The 18,174-nt window shown below is 44.2% G+C and overlaps 2 protein-coding genes across 2 annotated transcripts; both read right to left on the reverse strand.

The window, feature by feature from the left end:
• Nucleotides 1-3,812: 3,812 nt before the first annotated feature.
• On the reverse strand, nt 3,813-10,828 carry LOC134083230 (zinc finger protein 236). Its single transcript, XM_062539437.1, has 2 exons — nt 10,768-10,828; nt 3,813-8,324 (listed from the first exon to the last, which is right to left on the reverse strand). The coding sequence occupies exon 2, from the start codon at nt 7,775-7,777 to the stop codon at nt 5,201-5,203; it is 2,577 nt and encodes an 858-aa protein (XP_062395421.1). The 5' UTR covers nt 7,778-8,324; nt 10,768-10,828; the 3' UTR covers nt 3,813-5,200.
• A 246-nt stretch (nt 10,829-11,074) lies between these two features.
• Nucleotides 11,075-18,174, reverse strand: ntd5 (ntl-dependent gene 5). The gene is made up of 8 exons (XM_062537833.1): nt 18,044-18,174; nt 16,881-17,021; nt 15,513-15,704; nt 13,857-13,995; nt 13,117-13,193; nt 12,431-12,610; nt 11,971-12,168; nt 11,075-11,826 (listed from the first exon to the last, which is right to left on the reverse strand). The coding sequence occupies exons 1-8, from the start codon at nt 18,108-18,110 to the stop codon at nt 11,738-11,740; spliced, it is 1,083 nt and encodes a 360-aa protein (XP_062393817.1). The 5' UTR covers nt 18,111-18,174; the 3' UTR covers nt 11,075-11,737.

The following is an 18,174-nucleotide window of genomic DNA, read 5'->3' on the forward strand; positions in this document are numbered from 1 at the left end:
TCTTTCTCTCTCCCTGTCGCGCTCTTGCTCCCCCCTCGTTCCCTCTTACCCCTCAGCCTCCTGGGTCATGCCAACTGTGTGAAGCTGTCAAATCAGTCCCCTGCCCCCCAACCCAACACACACACACACACACACACACACACACAGAGAGAGAGAGACACACACACAGAGACATACACACACGCACACAATCTCCCCCACACTTTCCCTGTAGCCTTTCACAGCACACCCCATAGACTCTGCGCACAGACATCTGCTGGCTGATTGATTGATGCTGAGATTTGGTGACTAGCAGTCCCCTCTATCTCCCACACTGTCCTGGTTATCAGCGTGTGTGTGACAGGGCAGATTGCACATCCACATGCCACGTGATATTTCACAGGCGTCTTTTCATTCCCTGCAACTGTGCAACAGTTTGACTTCATCCATAATACATTATCTTACCTATTCCAAACATCAACTCAAAATGGAGACCCTATATTTGAATCACTGTAGCTTCGTAGCTTTTTGCAAAGTTGTTCTAATTTGGCTCTGATAAACAGGAGAGACATGGCGACGTTTCGATGTTAGTTTGTTTGTCAGTGTGTGTATGTGGGTGAAATATTTCCATTTGACACAGGCCCATATAACTACTCTGCTCAGCACATATGCATGTGTAGTATTTCAGATAGGGCCATGATCCTCTTTCTCATGGCACTTCAGGATGCCATACCGTTGGTCATGCTCGGTATCCTGGATCAATCTCAAGTTGCCCAATCGCATGAGGCTTCGAGTTCATTAGAACATGGATTATAACTCATGTATTACTGTGTGTGTGTGTGTGTGTGTGTGTGTGTGTGTGTGTGTGTGCACTTGGACACATGTATGAATGCATGTGTGCCTGTCTGTGTGTGCGTGTCTCAGTCGGTTGGGGGAGGTAGCTGGATCGGGTGCAGTTGAAAGAGATGGCGGTGGGGGAAGGGAGGTCGTTACTGGGCCACCTGTTGAGTCAGTTTGACAGACAGGTCGGTGTGTGCTGCCTCAGCAGGTCGGGGGGAGGGGGCGGGTGTTCGTCACAGGGTAAAAGAGACGACAGTAGGTGAGAGGGGGGGCACAGGAAGTCAGACCCCAATCATTTCATGTGGTGAGGGCACATACATAAATATAGATGTTTTATTAAATATAGATAGGTTTAAAGTCGGAGTAACAGATGTTTGACCTGACAGGATGGGACTGATAACAACAGACATCAAAGTTCTGAGAGACCTCCCACTGCTGCAGTGTGGATTAATGCATTACAACAACCGGTGGACATGTTGTGTTTGCTGTAGGAGTTCCTGTGCCACGTACATTAGTGTGTGTGTGTGTGTGTGTGTGTGTGTGTGTGTGTGTGTGTGTGTGTGTGTGTGTGTGTGTGTGTGTGTGTGTGTGTGTGTGTGTGTGTGTGTGTGTGTGTGTGTGGTATGTGCATGAGTTGGTCTGTACATGCATGTGCTCACCTGTTTATTGAAGGATTTGGTGCCTGCTCTCTCTGTATGTGTGGCTGTGACAGTGACGCCATTGATAACTAAAGGAGGAAAACTGATGTAATGCTCGTGGCCCCCCACATTCCCACACCCATTTCGGGAAACCCTTTCTGATTAGCACCTGTTACCCTCCTTCTCTCTCTCCCTTCCTGTGTCTCTCTGTCACACTTGCACGCACGCACGCACACACGCACGCACACACGCACGCACGCACGCACGCACGCACGCACGCACGCACACAGCTTTGAACAGAGCAGATTGTTGTGTTCTCAATCATGAAACCTTTTTACTATAAAAGGTTTAGGTAAAAATAACTCCACTATTCAGTTCTGGGTCATTCTGACAAACACACCAGACAAAATCTGGGAAAATGTTTGTTGCAACGGTTCAGATTTTTGCTCAAAGTTTGTAGGCCTACCTTATATTCAGGTCCCAAGACTAAGGCCTGTTAAATAATTTTGTTCAATTTCAATGTTGTCATATATTTTTTCACCCTTGATTTTGTAGCTTTACACTCTCAGAAATACCTCATCTCTCCATTACATTATTGTTCCTGGCATGCCCAAACTTTGTAGGGTGGAAAACAGACATGTTCTCAGTATGATTAAATGAATAAAGGCCTGCATGCCCATTGCTTTCATATAAGGCCCTAGATTGGGACCCATTCTTGATCTAGACAAGGTTTGAACAAAATCTGAGATGGTGCAGCAACAATGTTAATGTTAAAATTACCTATCTAGAGTACTGTATTTATTTGTGAAGAATATCAGTTTTTTTTCTTATTGTATAGAATAAAAGGATTAGTGTCTGTGCTTCATTTCCAGTCCTTGTGTCTCAGATGGTGTTGGATATGTAGTTTCAATGTCCAGGTACTTATAAACAATAAACTTTAGTTGTTACACTCTGATCATAATACACTAAAATATGGCAAAGACTACACATACTACTCACACAGCTTGCTACAGATAGTGTTGTATAAGGAAATCCATCATTTTAAGAAAAGTAATTTGTAATACTGTTTTGACTGTGCACATTCTCACATCTATGTTATATTGTTATAATGTTATATTGGCAACAGTAATGGCATAGTAACTGACAACTCAACAAACAGACTGCTGCATTGTCTTGAAATGTAGGCATCATTTCTTTGATACAATATCACATACCATTGCAAGGCCTCTTTATATAGAATGAGTTTGCCCCCCAGTGGAATTGAAATGTAATTACAACAAGGCACAGCTCCAAGGTCATTATAGCGCAAGAATATTCAGAAACCCAACCTGGCACGTACACCTGGAATAATTAACTGGGTGGGCAAGTTTCTATACAAACTGTTGAAATATCTTGACATTTTGTCCCTATTCATCACAAGCCACTCTGGAGCTCTTTGTGGGTGCTGCACTAGTAAAGTCCTTGCTGAATAAAAGACAAGCAGTGTGCTCAACTGCGGCTTTTCTCAAAACACAGAAGACATTTAGAGACCTTAAGGACCTCTAGGGGCATTTTAAGGATAACAAATGACCATTTGTGTGTAGAGCCAGGAGTGACAAGTCCTAAAAGATCTTGAAGATATGCCAGAAAGGCTAACTAGCCACATTGGGAATGGGTTCACAGGTTAACACAACAAATCATTGTTTTCATTTCAATGTAAGAATTTGGGTAGAAAGAAATAGTCAGAAACATCAGTAATACACTCTTTGCTCTACACATATCAGGCTTGCTATGGCAACCAAAATCTAATGCATATTATATGAACAAGCATCTACCTATTGTACAGGTTGTGTTTTATCCCGTTGAATGGTAGGTAGGGATTTTGGCCATTAGTCTGTGCAGGCCTCTACATCCCGAGTCACCTTCCTCTCCTCTCCTCCCCGCTCGTCTTCTCCCCTCTGATCTCGGTGACAGCTGACGGTCGCCGCTTTGAAGATCCTGCCAAACGGGACACGGCCCAAAAAACACGCCACATCTGGCAGCTTGGTTCCCAAACAGCTCTCTAATCATTCATCCATCTCCCAGGAGACAGAGCAAAGCTAAATAAGCGCACACCTCCGGCCTGCAGACCTGCCTGTGATGGATGGATGTGGTTTAAGCATCAGAGGCAAGGCAGAGACCTGACTACACCCACATATAAACCACTCTGAGGGCCAGCTACAAGTCAACAAATGCACCGTGACAACAGACATGCGTTTTGCATAGGGGGATCAATCACTATAAACTCATTCACACATCAATGACTGCAGTGCTTAATATATTTGTATTATTAGATTCTGTGTTTAGTAAAACAGTTTTCATAATGGACCAATTCTCACAAAATCACGTTGTATCTAATATGCAATAATGTTGGTGACTTGGTCAAAAATAGGCTACTTTAAAATGGACATCCTTTTCCAATGGCATCCCTATAGGAAGTAAGTAACTGAACACAGAAAAAAGGCAGGGTGACTTACACTGGTTGTTTCCAAATCTCTTGGTAGTGTGGCCATTAATACATGACCTTGTGAATGGAATCTTCATTGTAATGGCCCAGTAAACAATGCTTTTTCAGTGTCGTTTTCCCTGGATGGTTAATTATGTGTGTTTTCAAATCTCTTTATTATAAGAGTAAATCATTACCAAATATAAAACACAATTATTTTGACACTCATTAATTACAAAATAAAGGGCCAGAAACTATGGGATGACACACCATGAAGTGGACCCAATTAAGCCAGTGCAGCGCTATCTTGGAGCGAGCAGCACCACGTCTCTGTGTGTGTGGCTGTGGCTGTGGCTGTGGCTGTGCAGCAGAGCTGCGATGTGCTCAATTGGCCAGATAATTACAAGAGAGCGGCTGAGTGAAACACAGGGGTTAACAAGCAAAGCATAATCGCACAGTGCAAATATTCACTCTCATAATTACACAGGACATATCTGATCTGGGCTAGGTAACTAATTGACCCATGTCAATTTCCCAAGGGCTAATACCTTGCTATTAACACAGTAATTTATTTGGATATTTGAATTGCATTATGCCAAGGCTTAGTGAGGGATTTCAAGAAAACAAAGACAGAAATCAGTGAGGCTTACAGCATCTCTTTGCCCCTGTCTGAGAACACACGGTGCAAAGTACAACTACATTTACAAAGTAAATACAGTTGAGTTTACTAATTATTCTTGATATAACATAATTCTTTACACTTTACTTATAAACTTTTTTTTTTTTAAAGATCTTCAAGGTCCTATGTGTCACTGTCATCTGTCAGCAACAGATGTTCAGATTTAACATGCACCTCACATGTAACAGCAAAGAAGAGGATTTAGCACATCCAATTAAGAAGGCATGATCTAATAGTGCATCATGATATTACAACAAAATATAAAGTGTATAAAACAAATGAATTTGCATTCACACAAACAGGCAGCACAGTTTTATAAATATACAAATAAATTCAAATTTAAATGAAAACAGATCATTTCATCCTTACAGAGCGTATAATTGCAGCAATCAAAAAGAAAACAACTAAAAATGATGTCTCTGCAGCCAAAAGGGCAAAACAGTCAAAAATAGTTTGGAATATCCTGCTTAATATTCTGCCAAAAGACATAATTTCACACTGCACTCAGTTTAGGGTCTGTCCATTTCAGAAATGATAATCAGACCATGAGGGGAAAAAGCAGTCCTGCTGCAAAGCCAACAGACGCCAGCACTTTCTGTGTCACTCTCCATCTCCGTCTCCATCTCCATCTACGTCTCCATCACCATCTCCATAACCGTCACCGTCACCGTCACCGTCACCGTCACCGTCACCATCTCCATCACCGTCACCATCACCGTCACCGTCACCATCACCATCACCGTCACCATCACCGTCACCGTCACCATCACCATCATCTCCGTCTCCGTCTCCATCTCCGTCGAGTTCGGAGTCGGAGTCCTGCTCTGGTACGGTGGAGCTGTACCACTCGGCGCTCTCCTCCTGCTGCACGAGCACCAGCGCTTGCGAGGCCGTCCCCCCGCGCCTGCCGTCCACCTCCATGGCCTCGTGCTCGCGGCCCTGGTGCTTGCGCTTGGTGTGGCGCCGCAGCGTGTTGCGCTCGGCAAAGCGCATGTGGCACAGCGAGCACTGGAAGGGCTTCTCGCCCGTGTGCACGCGCTGATGGCGGAGCAGCTCGCCGGCCTCCCGGAAGCGCTTGGAGCAGATGGAGCACACAAAGTTGCGCTGGCCCGTGTGGATGTGCTTGTGCCTCTCCAGGTGGCTGGAGCGCTTGAAGGCCTTGCCGCACAGCGGGCACACGTGCGGCTTGCTCTGGGAGTGCGTGATGGAGTGGCGCTCCAGGTCAGACAGGTAGTAGAAGATCCGTGGACAGTAGTGGCAGTAAAGGACACGCCGGGTGCCACTGGAGGGAGATGACGGGGAGACAACAGGCTGGTTGGCGGCGTACATGGCAACAATGGAAGGAGAGATGGGGGGTGTTGGCGATGAAGAGGAGACTAGCTGCTCATCCTGTGAGGATACCGAGTCTGATGCATTTTCGGAGATGGGCACAGGTTCTGGCTCCGGTTTTGGTAAAAGTTTGCCTTTGGGACTCTTGGTTTCCTCAGAGAGGTCAGAAGTCACCAGAGGAGAAGTAGGTCCTGGGTTGCTAGATGATGGGGAGGAGGTGGCTGGCACCTCAGGGCTTTTTGATTGGGTATCAGGGGGATGTACTGTTCTGTTTTCCGGAGAGTAAGTCGGCCTGAGCAGGGCCTCGCGGAAAGACTTGGGTGTCCAGCTGTCTGACTTGTCAGAGTCGAAATGTCTGCTGTGACTTGTTGAACTAACATTACTTGCACCAGCAGGCAAAACAGAGACAGGTACAGGGGAAGGACTAGCTAGCTTATTTGATCCTGAAACAGTGGAACACTGCGACTCGGACACTAAGAGGTTGACAACAGGAGTATTGGACGCCATAACGGCCGATCTTACACTTGGCAAGCTTGCGGTTAGTGGAAGTGCAACAGAGGACACGGATGAGATTTGTGAAAGCTGGCCTGAGGAGGCATTGAGGACAGGAAGCTGGCTGACAGAGGTCTGAGTAGAGGACACAGGCAACGATGACAGAACAAGAAACATGGGTGACGACTGAGCATTTTGAGCAAGAGTCAGAGGGAGGGAAAGTGCCATTAACCCTGCGTTTGCCTCGCCTGAGGTGGAAGAGGAAGCCGTCTGTAGCTGGGAGGAGGGGAGGAGCAGAATGGGTGTATTGGATGTGCTGTTTGCTATGACCTGAATGGGCTGCGAAGATAGACTGGACAATGCAGGTAACATAGACAGTTGAGACAAGTTAGAAATGACTGGACTGGATTTTACGGCTATATGTTGAAAACTGGCTGAGGTGGCCAGTGTTGTGCATGACAAGTTATTGGAGAGGACTGAGCTGTGTGACAAATTCTGCTCAGACTGCACCGCTTCTGTCAGTGTCAACGAGGAGCAGGGCTGGTCCTGCTCAGCTGTTAATGTGGAGTCTGGTTGATCCGCCTGCTCCTCAGGGTCCATCTGGGGAACTTTAGTCCCATCTGGTGTGAGCGTGTACGGGACGCCTTCGATATCGATAAGGAGCATATCCTCAGCCTTGGCTTCGTCCTGAGGAGCTGAGAGGGAGGCAAGATCCGTGACTTGGAAGTTTCCCCATTGCATTTCCCTGAGCTCACAGGTAGGGTAGTCATCTTCCTCCACCTCTGGCTCTGTCCTTACATCTTCGATCTCATCTACCTCCATTACTAATGAGCTCTCGTTGGCGGCATCGTCCCCTGTGATCCATACACATCTACTTCTGAAACTCCGGTCTCTCTTTTTAGGTAAGCTCAAGTCAAGGGCCTCCATAGTTTCTTCAAACGGGTTTTCTTTGACAATGTTTCCATCCTCAACCTTAAAGCAAATATCTCCCCCTTTCCCAATAAACAGATGAGACACCTCCTTGTCTGTCTCACTTGCCAGATTCTTTTGATCTCCAGTTCCAGCCATGAGGTTTTCCCTTGTCACCGGTTCAATTTTAACCTTTTTGTCCAATTCCTGAGTGCTTGTTACAAGAGTGTCATCAAATCCCACCATCAGTTCCTCCTTCTCCTCTTTAATATGCATGGAAAGATTGACATCAATAAGCTTACTGTCACTGGAAGATCTCATTCCTTGGGTTGACAGTATCGGCCCAGACACCGGTGGCTTTACCAAGTTAGGAGAAAAACCCTCTTCCATTCCCGTCTTTTGGATAGCTGGACCGCTTATTTTTGCCAGGGAATTCATGGGTTCCATTTCAAAAAGCTAGAACACGATGTTGTGTTTGGGGACCTTATCTTGACTTTCTTTGCTTTATGTAAAGCTAATATTACAGCTCAGAACTTCAGCTGCCCCCTAACATCAATGTTTACATCACTAAATCTGGAAATACAACATCCAGTGTTGTGAGAGATATCTACATAAACCTTTCCAGAGTTTTCTTTGGCTCTCAATAACGTTAACTATCCAGAGGCATCAGGTGTTGAGTGCTTTGGTTATACTAAGAGAGTGTTTCAGATTGCATTGTGGTCTGCAACACCTCTACCAATGTAAAGTGCTGCTGCCACTGAGAATTCAGCCTCTTCTCTAAGCTCATCTTCAACAGAGGACCTCCCACTGAAGAAACAGCTGTTTTACATGTAGGCCAAGGGCTCTCAAAAGGGACATTCTGTGAGTTCTGAATGATGTCCACTGGCCCCTCTTGGATATCAGCAGGTTGTGCCATCTCTGATTGTTTTAGGTCACCATTAGTTAACAGTCCAGTGGAAAATTCTTAGTTCCATTCCAAAATGGGGTCATCAATCTGAAAAGTCAGAAAAGATCATTGTTTATTTGAAAAATGGCCAATCAATTAAACAAACTCGTTTTACTGTAGACTTCTCCATGACAAATAATCTAAAACAAATGGTTTCCCAAAGAATCTTCAAACTCTTGAATTTACTAAGAATCAATTCAAATACATGGTAATGGTTATTGAATTTGGCTGACCCTTTAGTTCAAAGCGACATACAAATAAAAACAATAGAATAATTGATTTAACAGTGAACCATTTAAAAAGTTGGTCGGACATAAGTGAGCATAGCAATAATAAACAACGTCAATTCAAACAATAAACAATAATCTAATGAAAATAAACAATGAAAATACTGGATACTGTAGTAGCAAACAAACAATAATGTCCATTCAATCAATCATAAGAAGCACTTAATAGACTAAGCGCATGTTGAACAGATATGCCTTAAGACACCTCTTGAAAGATCCAAAACTATTACAGTAACAGAGAGTACCACAACTCATTCCACCAACATCTATCAAGACAATATGAAATTTGATAGATTGAACAGATGAATTGGCCTACCGAGATAAAACACAGCCAAAGTTGATTTACATAACAGAGAAAAACTGTGTGACATACGATATGCCTACTCTCAAAGAAAGACTACATATTTCATGGAGAGTGCTGTTTTAACAACAGAAGGATAATAAGTAGCCCATTTAGAAGGAGAATGCTAAGACTGAGATGGCACAGGTGCCGGAAGCAGCTACAGTAATATAGTAACATTGTCTCCCTCTTGTGAGGAATGGGTATATTGCAATACACATTGCCTTCTCCAAAGGTTACTGGCTCTTGATCATAGCCTAAACCTGCTAAAACCCAGAATGTATTATAATATATAAATATGCCTACAACATCAATTACAGGTGGTAACATGAAATGCTATTGTGAGCGCTAGAAATATTCTGTAGGCTTGGCAACAAAATAATCTGTGTATAGTTTCATGGTCTTATTAGGCTTAATGCCAATGACCCCAGCGTTATTGCTGAATTGGCACATATGAAACTCATTCTGTAGATGTCTTTGTAAAATAAATAAATAAATAAATAAAACATTGCATGTAGCCTACACAGAGGGCGCCCTACTGCATGGGATCACAATCCTACAGCCCACTGACAATGCATTCTACAAACCAGTCAAGGTAAGCAAAAGTAACAATGCATTGTCTACCAGGATGAAAATCATGTTAAGACCATTTTATTTTTAGTTTGTAGTCTCATAGAGTTTATTTTTAACAGACGATTCCCCTAATCATCGCTAAAATTATGATATGTGATTGCGTTAGGCTACAGCAATTGCATGTTTTGGCTACAATCTTAAAAAGTAAGAAGGTACTTCTCAACTTAGCTGTAAGCAGTTGTGATACGAAGTGAGAAAAGGCTACACTACAGCATAAGCCAATTCCAGAAAAATAGTTCAATATTAGGCTTTCAAATTAGCCTATTAGAAGCCAAAAAGACAGAACTGTTATCAAACTAGACGATGTTTCAGTCATGACTCAGGTCTATCGCCACAACGAATGTTTCTGGAATGATCCCTTTCAGTTAGAAGTGAAAGAAAATTGTCTGAACCGTTCCAGCTGGAAGCCTAATGAACTGAAATCCAGCTGTCATCCGCAAAATGACAGGCGATGGTACCACGTGGATTCGGTCAAGTATAACAACAAGAAATTGTTACACTAATGAACGCACAGACTGTTCCTAACTGGCTACAATGTTACTCATTCTGTCGTGCACACCCGCGTCTGATCTGCCGAGGGTTCGAGTGACATTGTAACATTGTAGCCCATAGCCTCGCTTTAGCTTGGCTTTGACGGACCCAGCTCATGTTCTCTATCGACCCCATCAAAATCCGCAAGCGACTAAACTAACTATCGTCACTGATACGATTATCAGCGTAACTGGCTGTGGGTTTGAATTTTGATCTCGGTGAAGTATGGAAGAAATACAGCTAATTCGCTTGGGCAGGAAGGGCGACACGGACAGACGCCATTACAGTCGGAGGTCCGATACCGTTTGAGGTGACAGAAGCAGCACATGACTATTTGAGCATCTCACTCGAACCCGAGACATTGACTAGCCTAATTACAACCACGAATCCATTATTCGACGCCAACAATACTAACATTATTTAAATATCCCACAAATTTGCGCTACTTTCGTAATGTGGCCACCACAGACATTACATTCGAACCTTCAACCAGCCATTTTATGTGCAGCTTAGCAAGGGTTCGAGCCGGTGGGAACGCTTGCAAGATAGCTCGAGCAGAACCCGTCTGTAACTTTCTAACCCATCACAGCGTTGACTGAATTTACTACGTTTCAGAGTAAAGAAAAACATATCCAGCGCAGGTGGTGTAGGGTCTCGTAATACTTTGTGTCAATTTGAAAATGAATTTGAAACTGCTTACTCTCCACGAGAGTCTGTCGTTCGCATAGGCTCCGGCTCACCCGACCCTCAGACACTTCCGGAAGACCAAATATGAATGGGTGACCGAGGAACACTGCTGTGAGCAAAGAGGATGGGAGGGGGAATGTTTTGGTGTTGCAATTTTCTGTGTCCGACAGGGATACACTTTAGATTCTACTGCGTCGAAAAGCAGATGTAGCCTAGTGCTGCATCAAAACACCAACTTGTTTTCACTCGTTGACAAGAATTAGATGTAGGCTGTTTGGCTGACATAGTTCTTTCATATCTATAAACACACTCAATTGTTTTGACGTCATTGTTTATTGTAAAATTATTCTATCAAGATACAACATTCTCAAGTTTCCAACTTGATGCGTCTCATTCACAGACATAAACAGTCCTTGAGGTATAGTGTAGGCTACGATAAGACGAGTAACAACAAGGCATATGAAGACATAAAATCTTGACTATAAAAACATTGTTAGAGACTAACAGAGTCGTGTAAGGCAAACTGACCCCACAACTATAGGACACTTAACGTAGGCTAGCCTCAAAGCATTTGAGTTGTCGTTGTAGGTTATTTAAGTCCTATACAATAACAAAAAATCGTATTCACTTTCAGACAATGTCAGACAGACAGGATGACAGGCAATCAGACTGCCAAACCCACACACATTCAAAGAAATAACATTAATGGAGGTAACAAGTGACATTGTTGTAACAACAATTGTAGATTATATTTATATGGAGTAGAAACTATTATTATTCCAGGAATAGGCCTACTGAATAAAAATCAGTGAGACATGTCGTTCATCCTCTCAACTTATTTTAGGAGGGCCATCCCTTCCACCATCCTATCTCTTTTTTTTATTTTCTCCAACTGTGAGAGGCAGGTAAACTTATTGATTTTCTGTTTGCACTACTTGACACTTTGGGCAATACAAATCAATATCAAAAGGATCCTTGTTATGTCACAGGTCAGCAAGATCAGCAGGGCTACAAGAGTCAATCTCTGAAACAAGCCGATGAGGGAACAGTTTGTACTGCAGCCATGTGGGTTCTGCAGGAGAGATAGAGAGGGTGTCATGAGAGCTCGCATGAATCCAGTACTGTCATTTATATCCTACTATTTCTTTAAATGGAGGGACAAAGACATCCTTTGCCGATTTATATTTCCAAATGCAACAAGGTTCTAGGGCCTTACCCATGTAGCAGCTTGGTGCTTCAAGCTGTCCATCAAAGCATGTTTCCATGGCAGTGTAGCTGCACTGTTTCCGTGGGTGTTTGCAGAAAAATGTCAAATTTTCCCCGTGTTGAACGACCCCATCGGTCACATCATACGGCCAACGCTTGGGCCCATCAATTATGATCCTGCTACGCTGAGCTGGGATTTGACAGCGGGCTACAATGGTGGATGGCAGAGAAATATATTTGTTAAACATTAAATAAACATGGTGTCTGAAAGGTTCTCAAGTAATTTGCCTAATGTTTATTAGCCTCAGGGAAATGAAGTAGGGGTTTTAACATGGTGGGTGTAACAACTTCATTTAGGCATTTCGATTAATTTAGATAAATCCGAAACATGTTCTGAATGACAAGATAAGGCATATCTTTCTATCCAGTGGTTTCTATCAAATGGATTGGCATTTGGTGAACATTTTTACCTCTGCAAAATGGAATTTCACTCCAGGTTCCATTTGAAAAACAGGTGACACGGTTTGGCCCATCTAGAGAAAATGTTTTCTTGCATAAGTAATAGATGGTGTCACCCACATCATATTCCTTCCTTTGGACCGCTACAAGGTAGCCATTTTCTACTTCCTCTGGAGGGGGGCAGAACATTCCTGGGAAGGTTACAGACAGACAAAACAAGAGAGAGAGGGAGAGAGAGAGAGAGAGAGAGACTAATAATTAGGTCCAATCACTGTTGCTCAAAAGTGTATTTGTTTCATAGTAGAGCACATTCACACTGTTGAGATAATGGTAGTTATCAGTTAGTGCCAGATGATGGCAGTAGGACACCATCAGTAATGGATTTGCTCAGCCGTTCCAGGCTGTCCTTTCATAGCGTGCCAACAGGAGGCAATATAAGAGATCTGCACATGTGCAAAGCCCTCAATTCACATGTATATGCAAACACACACACACACACACACTTATTCAACCCACTCACCACCCACCACATTTTGAACTCCGCTCTCTTATTTTTCCTATACTAGTGTTTGTCTTCCATTTGAAAGTATCTCTCTTGCACATGTATAGAGATGTGTTCATTTACACTCGGTATCTTTCTCCTTCGGGGCGAATGTATACATCTGACAGACACATCTATAGATGCACGTATACTTACGCTGACAGATGGGATGAGGGTAGTGCCAGGTCTGGTTAGAGTGACAGAAATTCTCACTGTTGCCGAACAACACGTATCTGCATGTTGGAAAAGAGAGTGTTTGAGAGGGAGAGAGGAAGTGTGAGAGAGAGGGAGAGAGCAGGTGGGAGTGAGAGAGGGGGATAGAGGGTGGGAGTGAAAGAGAGAAAGAGAGGGTGGGAGTGTGTGGGATGGAGGTGGAGAGAGGTTAGAAGAGATTCCACTGTCAGGGGAAAGCAAAGCCTCCTGTCTCACAGTACATTAAACATGTCCAAACCACCAAAATTGCACACAGAAACTGAAAACAGATGTTTCTCGTCCTATACACACCATGTGTCCTAAAATTCATGTATCAGTTACATCATGAGGAATATATGATATGCTTCATTAATATAATTATGGTACACTATATGACACCACAGACACTCTCAGCCACTCTAGATACCTCTCATATGGATTCATTATGTATTCTATCTGACACTTTAGCAGGCGCTACACTGTAGAGCCCCAGCTGTTGTGTTTCACCACAGATCTCTAGGTAACACACACTTTTGAAAAGCTATTTAAGTAAACACAAAACAGGGAAGGCTCTGTCTAAACTATTTTCTGGGTCATTTGGATTCCTCATAAACCCCCAGATAATCTATCTGCCTCACTCGCACTGTTCCTGTCTTTCCGTCTTTCTCTTGCCCCCCACCCCCCTCCCCCCGGCTCGCTCTTACCCAGTGGGGCAGCTATAGCGCACGGAGGCGCCTACTGCCGCTTCTCCTTCCACTATGACTAAGCTGACATCTGGCTCTGGCAGCTCACAGGACAGCACAGGGCCAGCATCAACCACGGGGGGAGGCAGTGGAGGGAGAGCTGTGTGAAGGGGAAGAGAGAGAGAGAGAGAGAGAGAGAGAGAGAGAGAGAGAGAGATTTTACTCTACAAACACACAATTCACAAACAGCAATGTACGATTTGATTCAGCCATACACATATTGAAAATTCAAACGTATGAGATGCAGAAAGTCATTGAGATTGATTGGAAGGATGCAGACTGAGGGAGCTGTAGGTCAGAGCATGGCTAAGTACAACGGTAATGGACATGTATAAGATTCCGAGGTCTTATATGCTGTTGTGAATCAAGCAGTCTGCCCAGAGAGAGCGGCATGTGTTCACCATGCCTGTGCAGTAGTAGTTTATGGACTGGGCATTTTGATTAGTCTTATCCATGAAACTGCAAGGACAGATGGAGCAGAGCTAGAGTGTTAGAGTATGGTGGAGATGTTTGTGAAAGAGGGAGAGAGAGAGGGGGGGGGGGTGGCTAGTAAAAAAAAATATTTGTGACTTCCTGTTGTAGCTGGAAAAAAATTCTGTCCTCGTACTCAGTGAGAAAGGCATGTTAATGGGAATGATTATTAGTGTAAGCAAAAACTGCACGAGGAGAAGGCCGTTTTTCACAGTTGTAGGTATGTGTGTGTGTGTGTGTGTGTGTGTGTGTGTGTAGGTAGGTGTGTGTGTGTGTGTGTGTGTGTGTGTGTGTGTGTGTGTGCGCGCGCGCGCAAGTTCATGCATGTGTGCGTATGTGTGTGTGATGTTATCTTAAGTGCTGCTGAACGACTAAGCTCACATCATGGTATACAGCACTCCCCCTACACTTTACATTTTTTATTTGATTCCTGGAAACAATGTTCATTCCAGGAACCTCTGCAGAACAGATCAAGTGCTTGTGTGAGTTATGCTATAGAGGGAGGGGTGCTGAGAGCTGCTCTGGACATGAGAGGCCCTCGGCTCCTCTCTAGCAGTCTACAGCCTGAGCATAGCCAGAGAAACACATATCATCAGAGGATACACTGCAGGGAACACAGCTACCCACTCCAATCTACCACTTTATGTCTCTCTTTCTCTCTCTCTCTCTCTCTCTCTCTCTCTGTGTTTGCGAGGCTGTGGAGAGGTCTGGATGCAAAGCCGCCCACTGATTGTTCATGGAAATGAGATAGAAAACTCATCTCTGCAAAACAGAGCCAAATTCTTTCTGCTCCTCTAGTCATCTCACACACTCAAGCACAGAGGAATATAGAACCTTTTGTGCTTGTGATGTGAACCTTTTGTGGATTGGGATGTATCAAACACATCATCTGTTTGGAAGGACATTTAAGTTCATATGAATATTGAGATGAAAAAGGTGTGTGTGTGTGTGTGTGTGTGTGTGTGTGTGTGTGTGTGTGTGTGTGTGTGTGTGTGTGTGTGTGTGTGTGTGTGTGTTTGAATGAGTGTATGTGTGTGCATGTGTGAGTGCACATGAGTGTGTGTATGTATGTGTGTGCACACGCATGAGTGTGTGTGTGTGTGTGTGTGTGTGCGTGTGTCGCCCACCAGATGCATCTAGACCCACCTGTGCACACAGGCTCATCTCCACTCCACTGACGGTCACCCTGGCAACGGCGAATGGCAGCATCTAGGCCATTGGACATGGTGTATCCTGGGAGGCATCGGACCTCCAGGAGAGCAGAGAAGGAGGGCGTGGGCGAGAGCAGGTGGGCCTCGGAGTGGTTCCCAGGGGACATCGGCCAGGGACAGGTACGGCCTAAGGCACAGGACAACGACTCAGCACAAAAAGGCTCAAAAGTTGACAGTTGCTGGAGGAAGGCCCGAACAAATTATTCTGTGATTGTCATGTTGGAACTTGTTTTGACATTTCCACCTCTGAAACTGTCTATTTATTTTTTCAAGTGTTACAGTTGACATTTACTGTATAGCGAAGTTGTTTTAAAGAAAAGTATTTGGCAAAAAAAGACCTAATAGAAAGTTCTCTGTTGCAGGGGTGTTGTCAGCTTATTAGAAGGGGTGTTGTAAGAGGAAGATATGTGTTGAGACAAGTCAAAAAATTTGTTCTGCAGTAAAAGAATGGCAGTCACTTTCTACCATAGACCCATACTGCTCAATACCTTACAAAACTCCTTATCTCTAATGGGTCACCATTGGGATTTAGGCCACTAAAGCCAATTGAGAAGCCTCGAGGTTCCATACATTTACAAATATCTTTCCAGTTCGTGTTACTTTGCGTTAGGCCCTTAGCAGCAGCAGGGTGGTGGAAAACCCTGTTCTACGGGTGTGGGCTTTGCCCACCTGCAAAAGGCATTCAGCTCCTTAGTACTGCAGGTGGTGTGAGAGCAAACACGTCCCCTTGATTCCATTTCAGCAGAGCTGCAGCAGAACATCTCACTGGATCCCACACACCCTCTCTCCCTTTGGGCAATTGGATTTATTTTAAGCCCTCCACCCACACGCCTCGCAAATTTAGAAGCGGATGGTTTTTACAATCACGGATATCAAAATCCTGCACAACCTCAATCATACGTGATTTACATTTGGATATATCCATGTCAACATCTGTCTCTGTGCTGTGTTGGGGGTGAAGCAGCGTTTTCTGTGGCAGTGTCCAGATGGGCTAGGAGGGAGGTCACTAGTCAAGTGTGGACACTAAAGCCCATATGTTTAGTGTTTGTGTGTGATGTTTGCTCTTGGCCGGCCTCCACCACACTGTTGCTTGTGCCCCCTGAAAATCAACCTGTAGCTGTTCTTTGGTTTGGCCAATCCACTTAATGGCCATGATGTCAGATCAGATCTCACATATTTATTGTGGCGCTATGTACTTGATCATCGATACAACTACCAAATGAAGTGTGTGACCCATGTCAGGTGAAGTGTGTTAGAGGGCATTGTTACATGCGTTGACTGGCACTGAGCATTGGCATCTTACTTGGCACTACACAGCTGAGTCCACATTGGCCGTCACACAGACACTGGCGCTTGGAGCCGCAGTCTTTGTCCTGCTTGCAGTTCTTCGGACAGGTGCGTTTCCTCTCATTACCCAGAATTCTCTCTGGGCACTCCTCCTGGGCTATGACAGAGAAAAACAGATTGTATCGATGATGCAATATATACATCAATACAGAAAGCACACACAAACACACACACACACACACACACACACACACACACACACACACACACACACACACACACCTGTCATAAGTCAGTAATGTCATTTATTCATTATTCTGATTCACCCACAAAAGCTACACTGCACAATATGGAAACTGTTGAAACAATCTCAGCAGTCCCCCTTTCCCTTCATTTCCTTCCTACTTTCTCTCATCTTAAAAGCCCTCACAAAACCAGACACCAGGTCTACTACCGAGCTAGTGAGTCCAAAAGCCATTAAGCAACATAAGCACAACGTTCTGCTGTGGCACAGACATCAGGATCCCATTATGAGCAGCTCCAATCAACGGTAATTGGGTGGGAAAATGGTTACTGTATGAGGGCTATAGTATGCCATTGCACACAGAGGCCCCACATGGGAACAGCTCTGTTCTTTAGAGAAGAGAACACACAGCCGTGCACATGGAGTGGGTGGGAGGGAGCTCTCTAACACATGTGTTCCATACTGACGCTGAACAGCCGTTAAAATATGGCACATACAGACTTTGGGTCTGCTTCCAAATGTATGTATGTGTATGTGTCAGCGAGAGTGTGCACTCATAATTACCATCAAATAATTTGTATTGCACAGTAGGTAGGCTACACATTTGTTGAAATACATGTTTTGACGTATGTAAAGCGTGGATGAAATATATAAGTAATGTATAAATTACGTATTGCCACAGATCTGGTAAAAATGATCTGATAGACCATGTGTCTGGACTGTACTATCCACCAATGTCTGTCCTGAACATATTCACCACAACACAGCACAGCACAGCACACACACTGTAGAATTTCATAGGGTAATATCATATCAATGTATGGAACGACCCAGATGGAGTGAATATATCAAGAGCACACAGAGACATTAAGGTTTTTGATTTAGATTTCCTGAAAGCCCTCCAGAGCACTGAAAGGCTGTGGACTGCAACTCACCTGCAACCAGAAGAGTGAGGATGCTGGTCAGAGCCCACACAGACAGCAGGAGAAGCGAGCGCTCCATCTCTAGGCGCCGGTCAGAGGAGAGGTTATGAAAGAGGGAGCAGGGGAGAAGAGGAGGATATTGA

This window comes from Sardina pilchardus, chromosome 6 (assembly GCF_963854185.1).
Source record: "Sardina pilchardus chromosome 6, fSarPil1.1, whole genome shotgun sequence".
NCBI classification, from domain to species: Eukaryota; Metazoa; Chordata; class Actinopteri; order Clupeiformes; family Clupeidae; genus Sardina; species Sardina pilchardus.

What these genes read in the sequence shown, in the direction of transcription:
- LOC134083230 (XM_062539437.1), bottom strand. Translation starts at nt 7,777, where the DNA reads ATGGAACCCATGAATTCCCTGGCAAAAATAAGCGGTCCAGCTATCCAA.
- ntd5 (XM_062537833.1), bottom strand. Translation starts at nt 18,110, where the DNA reads ATGGAGCGCTCGCTTCTCCTGCTGTCTGTGTGGGCTCTGACCAGCATC. An exon ending in AGATGAGCCTGTGTGCACAG is followed by an intron (nt 13,996 to 15,512) that starts GTGGGTCTAGAT and finishes CCCTTCACACAG; the next exon opens with CTCTCCCTCCACTGCCTCCC. An exon ending in AGCACCAAGCTGCTACATGG is followed by an intron (nt 11,827 to 11,970) that starts GTAAGGCCCTAG and finishes TCTCTCCTGCAG; the next exon opens with AACCCACATGGCTGCAGTAC.